This window comes from Sparus aurata, chromosome 17 (assembly GCF_900880675.1).
Source record: "Sparus aurata chromosome 17, fSpaAur1.1, whole genome shotgun sequence".
NCBI lineage: Eukaryota > Metazoa > Chordata > Actinopteri > Spariformes > Sparidae > Sparus > Sparus aurata.
The window spans coordinates 19,488,540-19,505,472 of record NC_044203.1 but is presented as its reverse complement, the minus strand read 5'-3'; the positions used below and the strand labels follow the sequence as shown (position 1 = coordinate 19,505,472).

At 40.0% G+C, this 16,933-nt stretch overlaps 2 protein-coding genes across 7 annotated transcripts in view; one reads left to right on the top strand and one right to left on the bottom strand.

The window, feature by feature from the left end:
* The window catches only part of fhod3b (formin homology 2 domain containing 3b), a 95,157-nt gene extending 88,721 nt beyond the window's left edge, over positions 1 to 6,436 (top strand). For 3 of the 4 annotated variants that reach the window (XM_030394230.1, XM_030394233.1, XM_030394232.1), the window contains 6 exons: positions 332 to 522; positions 707 to 899; positions 1,792 to 1,815; positions 2,410 to 2,596; positions 3,459 to 3,620; positions 3,764 to 6,436. In XM_030394230.1, the coding sequence (XP_030250090.1) occupies positions 332 to 522; positions 707 to 899; positions 1,792 to 1,815; positions 2,410 to 2,596; positions 3,459 to 3,620; positions 3,764 to 3,846 (840 nt within the window). In that variant the 3' untranslated portion in view covers positions 3,847 to 6,436. The remainder of the gene's footprint in view (positions 1 to 331; positions 523 to 706; positions 900 to 1,791; positions 1,816 to 2,409; positions 2,597 to 3,458; positions 3,621 to 3,763) is intronic. The other variant, XM_030394231.1, reaches the window with a different exon arrangement.
* Positions 6,437 to 6,553: 117 nt separating this feature from the next.
* Positions 6,554 to 15,178, bottom strand: LOC115567545 (retinoic acid receptor RXR-beta-A-like). 3 transcript variants are annotated; one of them, XM_030394239.1, is made up of 12 exons: positions 14,990 to 15,178; positions 13,557 to 13,750; positions 12,756 to 12,909; positions 12,341 to 12,520; positions 11,878 to 11,931; positions 10,087 to 10,247; positions 9,793 to 9,922; positions 8,876 to 9,002; positions 8,731 to 8,772; positions 8,549 to 8,640; positions 8,331 to 8,436; positions 6,554 to 8,235 (listed from the first exon to the last, which is right to left on the bottom strand). In XM_030394239.1, the coding sequence occupies exons 2-12, from the start codon at positions 13,695 to 13,697 to the stop codon at positions 8,088 to 8,090; spliced, it is 1,335 nt and encodes a 444-aa protein (XP_030250099.1). In that variant the 5' UTR covers positions 13,698 to 13,750; positions 14,990 to 15,178; the 3' UTR covers positions 6,554 to 8,087. The 3 variants fall into 3 exon arrangements, with proteins under 3 accessions (XP_030250099.1, XP_030250100.1, XP_030250101.1); XM_030394240.1 differs by lacking the exon at positions 14,990 to 15,178 and adding an exon at positions 14,751 to 14,927; XM_030394241.1 differs by lacking the exon at positions 11,878 to 11,931.
* Positions 15,179 to 16,933: the final 1,755 nt, after the last annotated feature.

Below are 16,933 nucleotides of genomic sequence, written 5' to 3'. Positions count from 1 at the left end.
TCATTTAGTCTACAGAATTGTTGAAAAAAATAGACAAAAAATGCTTCTTTTGTTCAACCAACTGTACAAAACCCAAAGATTTATTCACTTAGTATCATAAATGACAAAGACAAGCAGCAAATCCTCACATTTAAGAGGCGTGAACCAGCAATTGTTTGACATTTTTGCTTGAAAAATTACTAGAACGGTTTATTAATCATCAAAACAGTTGTTGATTGATTTTCTTCTGTTCGACTTATCAATTAATCGTTGCCGCCAGTACAATTTTTACATCCGCTGAAAAGAGTTCTCAGCAATCCGGCGTGAGCTCATCCTGTGATACTGTTGTCAGGTGGACTTTGATCAGCTTCAAGACAATCTGGCCCAGATGGAGCGAAGGTGCAAAGCATCATGGGATCACCTCAAGGTCATTGCGAAACACGAGATGAAACCAGCGTTGAAACAAAAAATGTCCGACTTCCTCAAAGACTGTGCCGAGAGGATCATCATTCTGAAGATTGTACATCGAAGGATAATCAACAGGTATGTTTAGATCAAACAAGGTGATCAGATTAAACATTTCTTGGATTGTTCCAAAAACTTCATCACTATTTCTTCTACCTGTGTCATTGTAAGTGTCCGTAATGTTTTGTTTTTGCACATTTAAACCTTGTTTCTGCCAAAGGATTACTGTACAGTGATGTGCTGTTCCTTTGTACATCTGCAGGTTTCATGCATTTCTTCTGTTCCTCGGCCATCCGGTATACGCGGTACGTGAGGTCAGCATTCATCGCTTTAGCAAGATCCTGAGCGAATTTGCCCTGGAGTATCGCACAACGAGAGAGCGCGTGCTACAACAGAAACAGAAGAGGGCCAACCACCGCGAGAGGAACAAGACCAGGGGAAAAATGATAACAGATGTAAGTGCTCTTCACCACGAGCAACGAGTCACACGGAACACTTTCTCCATTTCCTGATTCTCATCTCTGTTTGGTTTGTACTTATGAACAATATGAGCGATCCCTTGACTCTGGTTATATCTTTAATCTGGTTGAGGAGTCAAACGTGGACGTTTCTGACAGACAAGGCATACATTTGTGATGACATCAGCACAGTTCCTCGGTATTCACATGTGTAGGTTACTGTAACAACAATCAGTGAGTTGTTTTCAGTGTATCCCATTCTGTAGCTGCAGCAGGCTAAGAAAGGCCAGAGCAAACACCTCCCTGCATGATTAAAATCCCTTAAACCCTGAGGAGTCGGCTGCTCAGAGCGGACTCCACAGCGAGCCTTGGCAGGGGCCCCTCTCTCTTCAAAGGGACCCTAATTCAATCACTGTGTGAAAATTCAAACCTTTGGATGTCCCTGAAGGAGAAATAACGAGGCCCACACCTTAACCACGCTCTTAACAAAGATGTTCACTGCAGCATGCTCCTCTCTTCCATAGCTTGTACATATCTGCAATGTGTATTTTTTATGTTATAGAGGAGCAATTTTGATGTTTAAAGGAATAGTTTTACATTTGTGTAACACCCTTATTCACTTTCTTGTGGAGAGTTAATTAGAAAATGTATAAAAAATCTCATTCGTTCGCACAAAATAACCAGCAGCTGCTTAGCTAAGCCTCGCGTTAAGACCGAAAGCAGGTGGAAACAGCTAGCGTTGCACTGGTGGTACAGTCAAACAGGATACAACTTGCTTATAAGTGAGATTTAGGCCACAGATATATTAACTTAACCATGCGTTCACAATAATATAATACTGTATTTACAACACACGTTTTTTCCCCTTCCACTCCCTTCATCTCTGTAGAGTGAGGATGACGATGACAGTGAGGTAACTGTGTGTGAAAACAATTGCATGTAACCTTTATGTTGTGACTAATATCCAACCAGACTGTGTTGTTTCAAGTCTGAACAATAACTGGTGTGTTTACGATGATTAACAAAGGACAAGTCATTAGTAAGACTTGACAGGTTTCTGTGTGTGACCTCACACGAATGAGGAAGCTTTGACAGTGATGACAAGGTGAAAGAAAGAGGCGCTCGCATGATGTCAGCTGGAGTGTTGAGTGAATCTCACTGGGGGGAGTTGCTGCGGCCACTTCCTGGTAGAAATGAATGGCCCTTAGAGGCACTGCGAGCTGAACCCTTGATACCGGCATGTCTGCATCGCTGCGGGAAACAGACAAGAGGATTTTCCTTTTGCACTTTAAATGTGGAACTTCCAAGTTTCTGCAATGATTAATTGTTCTTATTTAGGCTGGAAAGTGCTGTGTCTCTGGTGAAGATTAACCTGTATGATAAGTTTGACATTTGAAGCTTTTCCTTTTTCCTTATTCTAAAAATACCAGAGCGTGGAGCCGAGTTCCACCGTCTCCTGCTAGTAAAATGTCAGATATTGTAATCCCATGTCTTCCCCCTCCCCCAGAGCGGTAAATTCGGCGGTGCCCCGTCAGAAGCACAGGAGAGCCAACCTCAGGGTATCCAGTATGCTGAAGCTGCAGCTGAACATGAGAACATGAAGGCCGTGCTGAAGAGCAGCCTGCAGGGCGGAGAGAGCGGGACGTCCATGGTGCCCGGCCTCCGCACACGCACCAGAGCCAGCAGCACCCGAGGTCAGTCCCATAAACACGTTACACTGTTACAGCCCCTACATAGTTTTTATATTAATATCATCACCCATCCAGTCCACTACACCGAGATTTGCACTCCTCTGCGGCCATAAACGCTCCAGGAAGCACAGCAGGAATATTTTATTTCACCTGAAGCTTTTAAGCTAAACTTTGACTGCCAGACTGAAATGTCACGACAGGTATACGATGGAGTGCCGTGAAATTTTGTACAGACATTTATGATTGCCAGATGATGAATCCAGCAGACCTCTGGTAATCTCCTGACATTACCTCTAGTGGCACAAGAGGTTCACATTTGTGTTTTTTGAGGGGAATTTCTTGACAACCATCGGATGGACTGCCGTGGAATTTCGTACACACGTTCATGTTCACCTGAAGTGAATAGTTAGAGCTGTGGCCATCCAAAAACGTTTCATCTCACGCCTTCACCAGATCAACACCTGAACACTTTGACTAAATCCCTGTACAGACCTCAGTTCTTTTGTTTTTAGCGCTAGTTAGCAAAAGTTAAACACAACATTATACCTGCTTAAACTGGTTATGGACAGGTTTACTGCTTCAATTTCTGTTCTCAATATACACTTTCGTCAGCCACCGGGCATGTGGTCACCAGGGAGAGGAAGTTTAATTGGTGATCCATCTCTATTATAGACTAAAGGACATTTTGCCCAGTGTTGTTCTCATGTGTGAAAACATGCAAATGCGTACTACATACAAATTGGCATGTACTCCAAGTGAAAAGAGAAATGACGTGACTCGGAACGCAGCTTTAATATCGATTTCTTAAACCTGCCCTCCAACATCTCTGTTGTTTTCTTATCCATTCTGACCTTGTTTGTTTTAGGGCGTGTTCCCCCGTGGTGTTCTGCCAATGATGACCCAGTGAACTGCACAGATGACACAGCTGATGAGATCATGGAGAGGATCGTTAGGTCAGCCACTCAGGGGCCCAGCCAGCGGACGCAACCACGGGAGAGGAGACGATCCCGAGCCAACCGAAAATCATGTGAGTCGCGTCGACCGTCTCAAATTTATTATCATGCACAAAGGAATGCTATCAGCAAACACTGTGACAAAATACTTATCAAAGCTCTCGTCAAAGTTTTTACTCCTTCTCCGCTCCACTTTTTCCTCTTCCCGTCTGCACAGTGAGGAGGACACTGAAGAACGGTTTGACAACAGAGGAGGCAAATGCTCTCGGCTTGTCCAGCGGCTCAGAGATGCAGGTGTGAGCTGGACACGAAGATGTCTGGAAGCCCTTTCACTGCCCCTCCAACCTGGCAACCCACTCCACTCTAAGCTTGGCTCTAAAATCCCCCCCCTCCCCTCAGCTTTGATGAGTTGACCTCATCTTCATGCTTCATACGAGTGCTTCCCGAAGAGAGTGGACAAAAAGGAAGAGGATTTTAATCTTGAACTTGAGCGCTGCGTTCAAACCACTAAGCTTTGCTGTCGCCGGATAACATCGATGATCTGCACTCACAAGGCTTAATCACAACCATCCTTCGAACGCGACATGGCGTAGAAACACCCGCGTAAAAGTGTGTTTTATAAGGCCAAGGGCATGAGAAGAGTTGGCTGTGCGTATTCTCCAGCCTCCGTGGCCTTGACTGAATCCAAAGGGCTAGAAGTGTGGTACAGACACTGAACTAACCACGGGTTTAGTGTCAGCCCTGAAGCTTTAGTGATAAATTGAATTGAAAGAAAAAAATGTATCTATTGAATAGATGGCTTTGTGCAGAAGGTTATTCTGTTATACACTACTGTGGTAGTTTTGTGTTTCTGTTCATTTTGCTCAAGAAGGTGCTCAAATAAGGAACAATTGCACTGGATGTAAAAGTTGGGTATCAATGGAATGTGAAATCCTTGACACTGATGAACCACTCTGACATCTGAATCTGAAAATATACTCAACGGATCAACCAGCAAATCAACAGTAGCACAGTTTTTAATGTCTAATCAGAGTGGACAGACACGAGGCAGATGTGCATCTCAAGCTTTGTTAGTCGACTGGAATTTATCTGAGAAACGTTTTTGTAGTAAACATCGCAATCTAAAGTTCACGTACTGTGGGGGTGAGACCGATGACACCACTAGTTTCAGATACCATGCAACATTTTCAGCTGTAAAACACGTAGGCAAATTGCATCACGCGACCCACTCTCACAAAGACGGGTTAGAGGAAAGCGGGCGCTGCGTTACAAGTGAGCAACCTTCGTAGAGTTATGTGGTTATTATTTTCTAGAAAATCTATGAGCTGCACATTTCAGAGTGCCTTTCAAAGACAGTTATTTATTAAGACGTTTTCAGGGACATATAATCAAGAAAATGTTACTACAGATGTGCAGCCTGTGAGGGAAGAGAGGGGATAATATTGCAATGTGTATCATTCACGAGCTGTGATTTAACCAGTGTTTTAAAACTTGTCCTGGCGAAGTTTCTGTTCTGTTTTTTTTTTCCCCCCCTTCGTTCTCCGTGCTACGTCTCGTTATGAAAATAGCTTTAAAAAGTATTTATGACAACTTAGGGATTGGTTATGCACATTAGCTGGATCCTGTTGCCTTACTGTAGAACATGGACACACACTGTCCCGCTCAATTTCAGATTTAGATATAAGGAGTTAAAAATAGATAAGGCCATGTTAAATGTATAGCTCAGCTGGCATCACTGGAGATCTCGCTTTGTATTCCTTCACTCTCTAACTATGAATGTGAACGTCAGGGGTTTCATGATAATTAGTAATAGGGACGCACATAAAATCTCCATTATTTATCTATTTTAAAACATGTGAAAAGAAGGGAGCGCGGTGTTAGACTTTCATTATATAAGGTCTGTTTTTGAACTAACGATGAGCTCATTTTGCTATTAAATCATTTGGAATGGCCTCGGCTAAAATTTCTAACACGCATAACTTCAGTTTATCACGGAGAGGGTAAAACTTGCAAACGTTCACTGTGACGGAAACATAGCCATTGAGAGAAACAAGAATCTAGTGCAACATCATGATAAAGCTACATAAAACCACACCAGCAGCACATGTTTTGTTTTTATTTGTTTAGACTTTACTGAAACCTATTCAGCACCTTAGACTCAATGTGTAGCATGCAACTTAGTAGTTACGGCAGGAGGAGGAGCTCATTGTGTTTCCCTGATTGTACTGATTTGTGTCAAAAACCAGACAGAGTAGATGTGTAAAGTAGAAGACGGGGGAATGCTGTAAAATGATGTACATGTCATGACAATGTCTTTGTGTTCTTGTTTTGTTTTTGTTTTTTTGGCTCCATGTGTAGAATAGTGTATTATAGACTAAAAGCAGTATTATTCTAAATATAATTTAAGCAAACCAAGCCATGCATGGTTTAAAAGTCGTCACTTCTGCTTGAATAAAGGGGAGGTTCACTTCGGTTTCTCAGAGCTGTAGGGTCTGTGTGCGTGTTATTAACCCTTTTTACTTCACAGCAAACAAATGTGGTGAAACGCACAGCGATGAAATTCACCAGCTAATCCTGTGGAATCCCTTAGAAGCCTCTGATTTCATTGCACTCAACGTTTTTTTGTTTTTCTTCTTTTAATTTAACATTAGCCCACCACACACACACACACACACACACACACACACACACACACACACACACACACACACACACACACACACACACACACACACACACACACACACACACACACACACACACACTTGCTGCCTGTGCCATAACATCACTGTGGAACTTGGACACAAGTGCTATACAAACAAGGCTTCTAATGCGTCTTTGCCCACAGCAAAAAGTATGTAACAACTCAATAAAATGGCTCATTAAAACATCTGTTGACAGTTTTTCTTTTTTTTAAATTATCTTTCAATTGTGTTGTTGAGTTTTCCCCTAGGGGAAAAAAATACGGGTCACATGTAACACTTAGGGCGAAGAAAAAGCAATCAAGAAAACTTAAGCCTCTTTATTTTCAGTCCACACAACCCATGCTTCAAGTCACTATGTTCAAGAGCATACAGAGGTCGATGACAAGCTTGCCAATACAGCTCATCCGGTGTTTAACGCATGGCCATCACTCAGACCTCATTTGGTCTTGTTCAAAATTCCTATGTGTCCACAGGTGTTATGGATCTAAATGTGATTATGGTTTGCTTTTAATAAATTGCAGACATTACGATGAACAAGACAGCTACCTAAAAAAGAGAAGGGGGGGAAGGTAGGAAAATACAACTGAGCATCAAAGAAAGAAAAAAAAAAAAAGCACAAGAAATAAAAGTCAGCTAAAACAGTCTCAGCAAATCCAGTGCAACCCAAGACATGTTCTGCTTTATACTAGCTGAAAACTAAAAACAAGGGCACATATTAAGAATTATATAATTTGTATCTCCTGATCATAATTCAAATTTATCAATGTACACTTTCCCTGAACAATTACTTTTGCACAGTACCTCAGAATTGTATAGATAAATTACAAAATGGAGTATTCCCTTTCCACCAGACATGATTTACTTTGTAAAACCCCTGAATGACTGACAGGCAGAAAGCTCTTATGCAGTTTACTTTTTTTTTTATTTAATATATATTGCTACATTTTTAACAAAGATTAACAAAGGGATTTTCAGTTTTGCATATTCTTAGGTGTGTCGTTTGGTGTGCATCTGCACCGATAATGTCAAATTATCTCTGAAATAGCACCAAAAGACAAACGTCTGACTGTTTACAGGCCAGGCGTTTATTGAAAGTATGTTTTTAGAAATAGTACATAGCAAGTGTGCAGTGCAGTTTAATCGTTAACCACAAAGTGATTAGATTTATAAAATGGCAAAGAAGTAAACAACACTAGCTGTATATTACCAGACACATAAAGCTGATCCTCAATCAACACGGACGAGTCGGACTTGACTCGTCTCCTATCTTGGGGTTAAGATTTAATCTTCTGCAATGGATACAAGTAAACTCAGAGCTGTTTTTGGACACAGTTCCTGGTGGTGGTTTGGTACAATATTACACTTTTAGATCTGGCTTGAATTTGAAATTATAAAAAAGAAGACTGTCCTTTAATGAATACTCATGATTCAGGTTGACCTTCTTTTACAAACAGGATTTGGGGATAAGTTCGGTTGGAGAAACAACCGAAACTTGATGTTGAGGTGTCTAAAAAGCTTATATAAAAATGTATACCCAAATTATAGCTCCTGTGAGGGAAATATGTATATGTTTACATTTTTAAAAATACCTTTTTTTTTTTTTTTAAAACCATAGTTACTCATGAAGTTAATTGAACATATAGCACCAGCTTTTAGATCATGCCAAGCCTTGGGTTTGGTCTAAAGAGCAAATCTGTGCTGCACTAAAATAGTGTAACGCAGACAGCAGTGAGACAAATTGACAAATCTTCAAAGAACTTAAAGTGCCACTCCAGTCCCACTCCAGCTTCCCAGACTTCAGCTATCTAAACCTAACCACAGTACGCGTTTTCCTATCTAAGACAACTGATGGGGAGCTTCAAGCATTTCCATGAGGAAAGTGTCAATAGGTGTGTCACCAATCAACTTGAAGAAGAAGAGATGCTCCAAGCACTTCAAGCCGATGGATCGCAGTGCTGGCAGTCGGAGGAGAAGCTTCGCAAACCTGACAGAGAAAAGAAGAACCTTGATATCTGAAGTCAACGCAGTTAAAAACAAAAGCAAGACTATGCTGAGCTCGTCAGAGCTGGGGATCTTTACCTTCCCTGCTGCTCTGGGTATCTCTGTTTGCAGTAGGCTTCCAATGATGCATAGACCTTTTCTCTAAGCAGCTCCACCTCGCTGGTGTTAGAGAGCCCTTTAGCATCTGCAAGAAAAACATATTTTCATCAGGGTAAAGACCCTCAAATATACATCCTACCTTGTAAAAAATAAATGAATTCATCTTTCTTATGTAGATTTCAGCAATAGGCATGTACCTGGGTTAAAGAGGACGATGGCTCGGAGGCACCCCAGCTCTGTTTTGTCCATTTGCATATCTCTCATTTTATTGACAAGCTCAGTGAGGACCCTAAATGATGACAGATTTGAGTTAAAAAACAAAACAAAGAGTAGAAGAAGAAAATCGCACAAATTTTATATTACAAAACAGTAAAATTACCTGTCAAATATGGCACCGACCTCTGCACTCTGCACACTTTCCCTGTGTTAAATAAAACCAGTTAACATCCAGACACTACAAATATTCAAAAACATTCTACCAAGGCATTATGGGCGTCAGCTATTTTTTGTCTCCATACATATACCTGTCAAAAATGGCTCCGACTCCGGCGCTGTGTGCACTGTCGCGCTGCAGCTCGGAGGCCAGGAGGACTCCATCCTTTAAAGCAATGGAGCGATGGGAGAATGAGGCAATGAGGAGCTCATTCCAGCCTGACAAATGACAAACAATTAAACAATCATTAGTTAAAAATATCAGAGGACAAGCATTTCAGTAGTTCTGACAAGTGAAATGCAAAATTACAGCCACAGTCAAGAGCTGTTTTAAAAGAGGAATGAACACATAATAACAGGCACCTAACCACAGACAACCCAACATCTTCAACATCATGTGACTCTGCTCACATGCCACCCAAAACTGAGTGAGGATTATTAACAGCTTCTGCACCCCTCCTATCATAGATGCATACATTTATGTTTCAAAATACAACTGAACAAAAAACCATATCATAGACTTTATCATAGACATAGACATTAGTCTTTATTTTTCACTGACTCTTCCAATGCACAGATACCAACATTCATGCAATCTACTACATTATCATTATTTGGAGTTTTCACAGATGTTATCATTTGTCTGTATTTTTTTATCCTGGTTTTGATGTAAAGGGCAGCAAAGGTACAACTTTTCTTGGAGTCTGCTGGCAAATATGTTTTAGCTTAACATCTCCTAGTGTTTTAACTAACTCTTGTTCATTTTGGAGTATATCTATTTACATGTGCAAACAATAGCGGAAAGTCTGCACAGTACAACATTAGATAGCTGTGTGACTGTTTAAGACCACTTTACATTGGATAAGGAAAACACAATAAGCAACTGACCTTGGTGTGGTTACTTTTTCAGAAATGTACGCAACACTGCAACATTTGTAACCTGCCTCTGATAAATTTGCAAAGACAAAGTGTGGATCTGATTTTTTATTTTGACGGGGCTTGATCATACCTGCGCGAAGAAGGATGACCTGGTCATCAAGGGGCAGTTCAGAGAAATGAGGGATTCTCTTTGCCCACTCCACCAGTGCAAACAGCTGTTTGTCTGCAGTCTGGCAGATGTTGGTGACGGCATCATGGGGCTGAAACCAAACAATACATTTTGTTTACTTAGTCATCCATCCAAGAAAAATTATTCCAGCAACAATAAGCCTGGGGTTAAAGGTAATTAAATAAGTTATTTTAAATCCATCATGCTCCTGTGAAAACACTTACAAAAGTCTATTGACATGATATAATGACTCACAGAGTTGCCAGCAGAACCACCATCCGAGTGGAGCTCAGTCTTCTGCTCCACAGCAGTCTCTGCCTCTAAAATCTTCTCCACAGGCATCTCCTCGTTCACTCCGACACTGAACTCCAGCTCTCCCTCACGCTCTCGGTTCCTCTGGCGCTCCTCCTGGACCGCTGCGTCAGACAAAACACGAGGAGACAGTGGTGGGGGGAGAAAAGGAATGAGGTGATGGTAAATATTGAAGAATGAAAAGACTTTGGGGAAAAGAAAAAAAGACAACTGGTGAATTTATGGGTTAGAGTGCTATTATGCAAAATGCTCTGCGTTGCTTCAGGGTTTATGTTGCATTGAGAAAGTCCTTTTTTAAATTTGAGGCCATCTTAAAATAGGTAATCATGTCAGTGATGGCAAAAAGCGTAGCATTCATACCTAAACTGAAACGTTGGGCTGACAATCTATAGAGCACGTCAGATCTGTTTTGACTCAGGGTGCTTAGAACTGATCATCACTGCTGATTATATTTCTCAATGCATCTACATATTTTTGAATTCCATATTTTTCCTACTGTATAATATGATCATTCTTATCCATCATGACACAACTCTGATGAATTTACTTCCATTATCAACAGAAGTACAGTAACTGTCAGGGTGAATTTACATGCATGAGCTTGTTATTAACATGCCCTTGAGTTAGCTCACATGCATTAGTTGAATGTTTAACAATTAAATTCTAAATAGTTAAAAGACAAAATCAAAATGCATCTTAGGCCCAGTCCATATGTACATGGATGTTTTTGGAAAACATTTTTTTTTGACTCTTTTTGTCCATTCTTGTATAGCAATGTCCATTTGTGTCTTTGTAAGAAATAAAGTTACACATTAACATAACAGCCATTCCATCAATGTACAAACTCAAATACTCCAATATCATAACATATATACCAAGTTCACATTTGCCAATGATGCTACGAACACCAATAAAAATGTAGTTGTCTTCGTCATCATTTCCAAAAATCTGTTTCTGCCTATCCAGATGTTGATACTTTTAACAAATCTTAGAAATATCCGTGTACGTGTGGACAGGGCCCTTAATTCTATTGTTTTTCCCTCCCCTACTGAAATGGCAGCCTGACCCCAGAGTGGTGCTGTCCTAAGCAGCAGAAAGAACCCTAACACAACCGAGGAGCCTAGAGACTAGTGCGCGAAAGGTTGTTAAAAGTTAACGGCAGTTATACAGTGAGTAAAGGTTGTCTACAACCAAAAAGGAGACTGTGATCTCAATCAGGTGAAAGAAAAGAAGCTTTTCTCTGATTAAAAAAAATATATACATATATCACCATTTGACTGCCTGAATCTGACCTCCTTCAATCAAATCAGGAAAAAAACAGAGCTGTTTAAATCTCTCTGGAAAAACTGACACTATCACATATAATCTACCCAACTCACTAACACTAGTAAAGAGGCAACACCTCTCAGGATACATACTGTATGCTGGATGTATTTAGGATCCTTATAACTGACATTGTGGCCTATGAACGCCTTGACTTATTATGCTGCATTATACTCATTGCTGCCTCAACACAAATCCACACTCCCTTAAATCTAAAATAGAGGTATACACATTCGACAAACTTACAGCTGCCAAACTGCTTAATTTATTAAATTTATCATCACGATTCCTCATTTCTGGGTACGTTTTCACACATAAATCCCGCAGTCAACAGTTTTGCACATCTAACACAACAAGCTAATTCTCTAGGTAACATCAAAATACAATATCTTTAAGATTTCATTGACATACTCATCCATCCCTCATCCTTTCCATCTTCTTTATTCCACTTTACATGTTTGACCACTATTGAAAGATGGAGAAAGGGGCAGAATAGGAGAAAATGAAGAGGAGAGATGGAGAGGGGTTAGTTAAATAAACCAGCCCCAATACACCCATCTCTACCCTTTAGCTTATCTAATCTAGCAGCTGTCCTCACCTACCCCCTAAATACTGATCTAATCCAATATTACTTAATCATTTTAATTGGGGTTTCTTTGGTACAATGACTTATTTTAAGAAATCTGACTGACTGCCAATGTTTACATCATTCCTCAATTAGACATTTAATGCTACCTTGCAGAAAACTCGAATGTATGAGACATTTGTATAGTTGCATGTAAGACAACTCGCAACAAAACGTGTTCGTAAAACCTTCATTATCCAAAAAGGCTCTTAAAATGAAGATCTCATACAAGCCCGTTTCCTTGCATACCTTCCCTCTTCATGCCCATGGCGAGGCACTTCTGGTAGCGGCAGTACTGGCAGCGATTGCGCTGGCGTTTGTCTACCAGGCACTCTTTGTTATCCCTGCAGGTGTAGCTCAGGTCTTTGCGCACAGTTCGTTTGAAGAAACCTTTACAGCCCTCACAGCTGTACACTCCATAGTGCTTGCCTGTATATTATAACAAGTAATAAAAGACACATTAGAGAAAGGTTAACAGATCAAAAGAACAAACAGCAACATGAAGGCATACATTTTTATTTTAACTAGCAACGATGATTGAGATTCATCTCCAGGCAAAAACATCCAACAGTGAGGGAGTATCCACACTAGAATTACCATGAAATAAACAGTATCTGGCTGTTGTTTCACTGCTGCTAATCCTGCCCTTAGTGCACCAACTCACCAGAAGAGCGGTCTCCACAGATGACACACATGCGTTTCTGAGACAACATTAGTCCAGGGCTGTGAGATTGCATGGGCCTCAGGCCAAATGGAGGCTTGACGTCTTCTGAGCTGCTGATTGAATGCATCCCTGATATGGGTGCTGAAGAAGAGATCTGGATGCAGTACAACCAAAAAACAAAATGTGATAAATAATGTATAGCGTTGAATAACAACATCACCTAACTCAATTCCTGATGACAATGACTTGGCATCAGTGTGTGTCCAGTGTGCACACAAAAGCTTCTGGCAACATGCATTAAAACAATTGACAATTCAATGTACACACCAGGCTGCACAATAGTGTAAAATAAGTCATATCATGCTTATTTTTATAGATGGTGTAATTCCAATATGAACCGGGAGTAGTGGGAATGATCATTTTTGCATCTCAATTTTCCTTTTCAATAAAAAATGAATAAAATCATGATGATGTTACATTAGTTGGGGTCTCAACTAAGTAAACATGTTCAGTACCTCGTTATGATGCTAATTTTTTCACACATTTTACTCTAAAGTGCAGATTCTGGTGATCTGGATATTGCACTTGGCCACATTGCAAATGCAATAATATTGCAATTAATCATGCAGCCATTGTACACATTGTAAAAAAAGATGCATTGCAGTGTACCGAAAAACAAGCCTTTTTAAGCATCTCCCCCTCGTAAACACCAGTAACCTACCAACTACGGTGGACTAATGTCCTATATACAAAAATGAAGAGCAACAAATCAGTTCATCAACTCTAAGGTGGGTCAGTTACCTGACTGTTGCTGATGGGTCCAAATCCCAGAGAAGGTGAGACCACTGGAGAGTTAAGTGATGAACTGATAACAGAGAAAGGAGAACCCAAGATGTTGGTGGGGCTATTAGAGGCTGAACTGTTGGGCTGCTGTGAGGACATGGCTAGGTAGCTACCCAGTGGAGAAGAAGACGTCCCGTCTGAAGGTTATCAATCTGAGGGCAACACAAATGGATATTATTAGCTTTACAAACTGTTTGGATTTTTTTTTTTTTTTTTTTTTTAAATCAATCCTTCAAGCTCATTTTCGGTCTGGTTATAGGCATTTGGGCACCATGATTTGCTGGTTTTCTCTATTATCTGTAATAAAAAGGAGAATCTTTGGGAGTGGGGTCTTTGGTCAACACAAGATATCCGATCTGATCAAAATTTACTTGTTTCACTGTTTTTGGACGTTTTAAAGAATCATCGAGAAAATAATGTAGCTTTAGTTGCAGGACACGTATATAAAAAAAAAAAAAAAAAAAAAAAAAAAAAAAGTTGCACGACACATTGACACTGCCTGTCTAATTTTCAAACAGCTTAACAGGCCAGCTACTTAACCACACAGTAAAATTAACATGACACGTATAAATTGTGAAACAGAGTGATTAGATGGACGGTTGTGATTGAAACCACGGTGCTTGTAAGCTAAACTAGAGCTTAGGGTCCAAATTGTTGTACATGCACCGCCCTTGTAAAACTGATAAAGTTCAAGGAAAAACGCAATAAGACCAACAACGTTCCATGTTGTGCGTGCTAATCTCTGTTCAAACTGATAAAACCTTTATGTACGTGAACATTTGCTTACATTAGTCAGTGTTTGTTAACGATAGTTGGCCCCTGTTGGCATCGCAAAAACGTTACACGTTTGCTAAATGTTGCTAACGATACGCACTACCGTGGAGAACAGCGTTAAATAAATGTAAAACACCGAGCATAAACAGAAGCGCCTGTGTCCGTTTGTGTTCAATAAATAAATATTACCGCTAGTAAATTGCACTTCTGAATGTGACATATAAATAATACCCTCCGTCTGTTTTTACCGTTAGCTAGTTAGCTAGCTGCAAATCCATAAACGCTCGAAAGAGCTAATGCTAACTTTAGCTACGGCTGCCACACGTCTGGCTAACATTTCAGTCTATTGCATTTCGTAAAACCACGATACAAACATACCCTGTTAGTCATGAAGAACATTAGGAGCTTAACGACTCGACAATCATCGAACCACGTCAATTAATCCGCATGGCTGGCGTAATGTTGTCTAGCTAGCTATGATTAGCCTCTTAGCTGCAAATACGGCCAAGTTAGCTAATACAGCTAGCATTAGCCTACTGCACGGCGCAGGGTGATAGTCTGGAGAAGCGGTTGTTGACAAAATAGCTCATGGTCGTTTGAAGGTTGGATTTACTCACCAGACACACCTTCGACGCATTGTTGAAAACCACTTCGCTATAGTAGGTGCAATGAGACAGGCGCCAGACAGCAGGCCGACTCTCAGATCCAGTTTACTTCAACTTGACGCTGTTGTTGTTTACAGGCCATGGTGGCTCAGTGCCAGTATCCTTTGAGCCAAAATGTCTCATGGGACCACCCATAACAGTACTGTCATATGACACTCCTACAGCATGATTTATAATTTAATTAGGGTGATTCTGGTTTTCTGTCCCAAATTTTTAATGCATTTGAACGTATGCATGAAAAATGTGATAAACTAAGTGGTTTGTTATAATCTTATAATATATCTTATATGTTGAGCTGAAATTCAGTAATGACCTTCCAAAAAAAAAAGAAAAAAAAAATGTTCTCACACACACACACCATCTGTTCACTGCACCAGACATTATTATAATAAGGTGCATCACTGGTGCATTCACTACCTGGATGAATGGCAAGAGAAGTGATTACTGTTGTTATGATGATGACGTATTGGTGATAAAAGTATAAGACGGTAAAGTGCAGTCATTTCAAACAGAAATGCTGTGTGGGTTTTCTGGGCAGCCTAAATGTGGCACAGGAGACTGAATCCGAGCAAACTCTTGGTCAGCCACACCTACGAGAAGTGGTGGAATGCTTTTGCCTTTGACAGGAGGGGTGGTATTGCACAATGTCTTAATGCTCCAGTGATGTTGCAAAGTATCATCTTTCACTATCTAAAATATAGAACACAGTGTTCTGTTTTTGTAATCCGTTGAGCTCATTTTAAAAACTCCCTCGTCCTCAAGGGCGAGGAGTGAGTTTCACTTTTGGAACAGAGCTGTTAATTAATTGCTGCAGTTTTTGTTTTTTTTAACTCTAGGATTCTGAAGTGAGCTGCAATTTCGATTGAGTAGCATTTTTCCCCCTTTTCAGACAGTTGGACTGTTTGAATTATCGTTTTACAAAAGTTAAAGCCAGTTTCTATGAGAAGATTCTCCATGAAAAAACCCCACTTCATTTAAATTCAGGTAACATTTTCATAGTATATAAAGGATCCAACAGATCCCAATATCACGGTACTTTTCTTCAACACTTAATAATTGAATGAATCATTTTCATAGTTTAATAATTCAATATTCCCATAAACATCAGTGGGTGTACTCGTCATGAACACTCAGGATAAGCTAGACACGAACACATGCTGTATCAGAGCCAAAGTAGTTATTTCAATTGATTGATTTTTAGCAATCAGACAAAAAAAAAACACTGATCTGATTAAAATAATCAGAAAAATGCTAAACATCAGAGCAGATAATTAGTCGGACTCCCACATACTGTACATGTAAATATATGTATGATTTACTTTTACTTGTATTTTATGATACTTAAGTGTGTTTAATATCAAAAACTTAAAGACTTTTCCTCAAATACTATCTGTATGGATCACTTTCACTTTTGCCAAAGTAATATTTTTATACAATTTCTTTACTTTTACTCAAATATGACTTTTGAGTACCTTTAACAACACTGGTAAGATTCCCCATAATTCCTTCCCCGCATTTATTTATTTTTCTTGAATGTAGGCCAGGAGGAAGGAGACGTGGGAGAATGGTTTACATTTCGCTGCAATAACTTGTTCGTCTTCATTCTCTACCAGCCACGTCGCTGATGACCAGGATCTTTGCTGAATATTGACAGAGGATCAGAAGATTCATGGAGTTGTCCACTGTTGGTGACTGTACATCATTCTGGAAGTCAGTGGGTTTTTTGGGTTAAATGCCTGAAAAAGTTCTGTAGTTAACACAAGTTTAAGAGATTTCCACGTTTGTGTTTAATGACAGTCAGTAAATACCCAATTCTTGAATTATTTATTGATTGATTTTTAGAGAAGTCTCAGTAGTGTAGTGAGATGCTCAGTGTTGGAAGTCACGCGGCAGCAG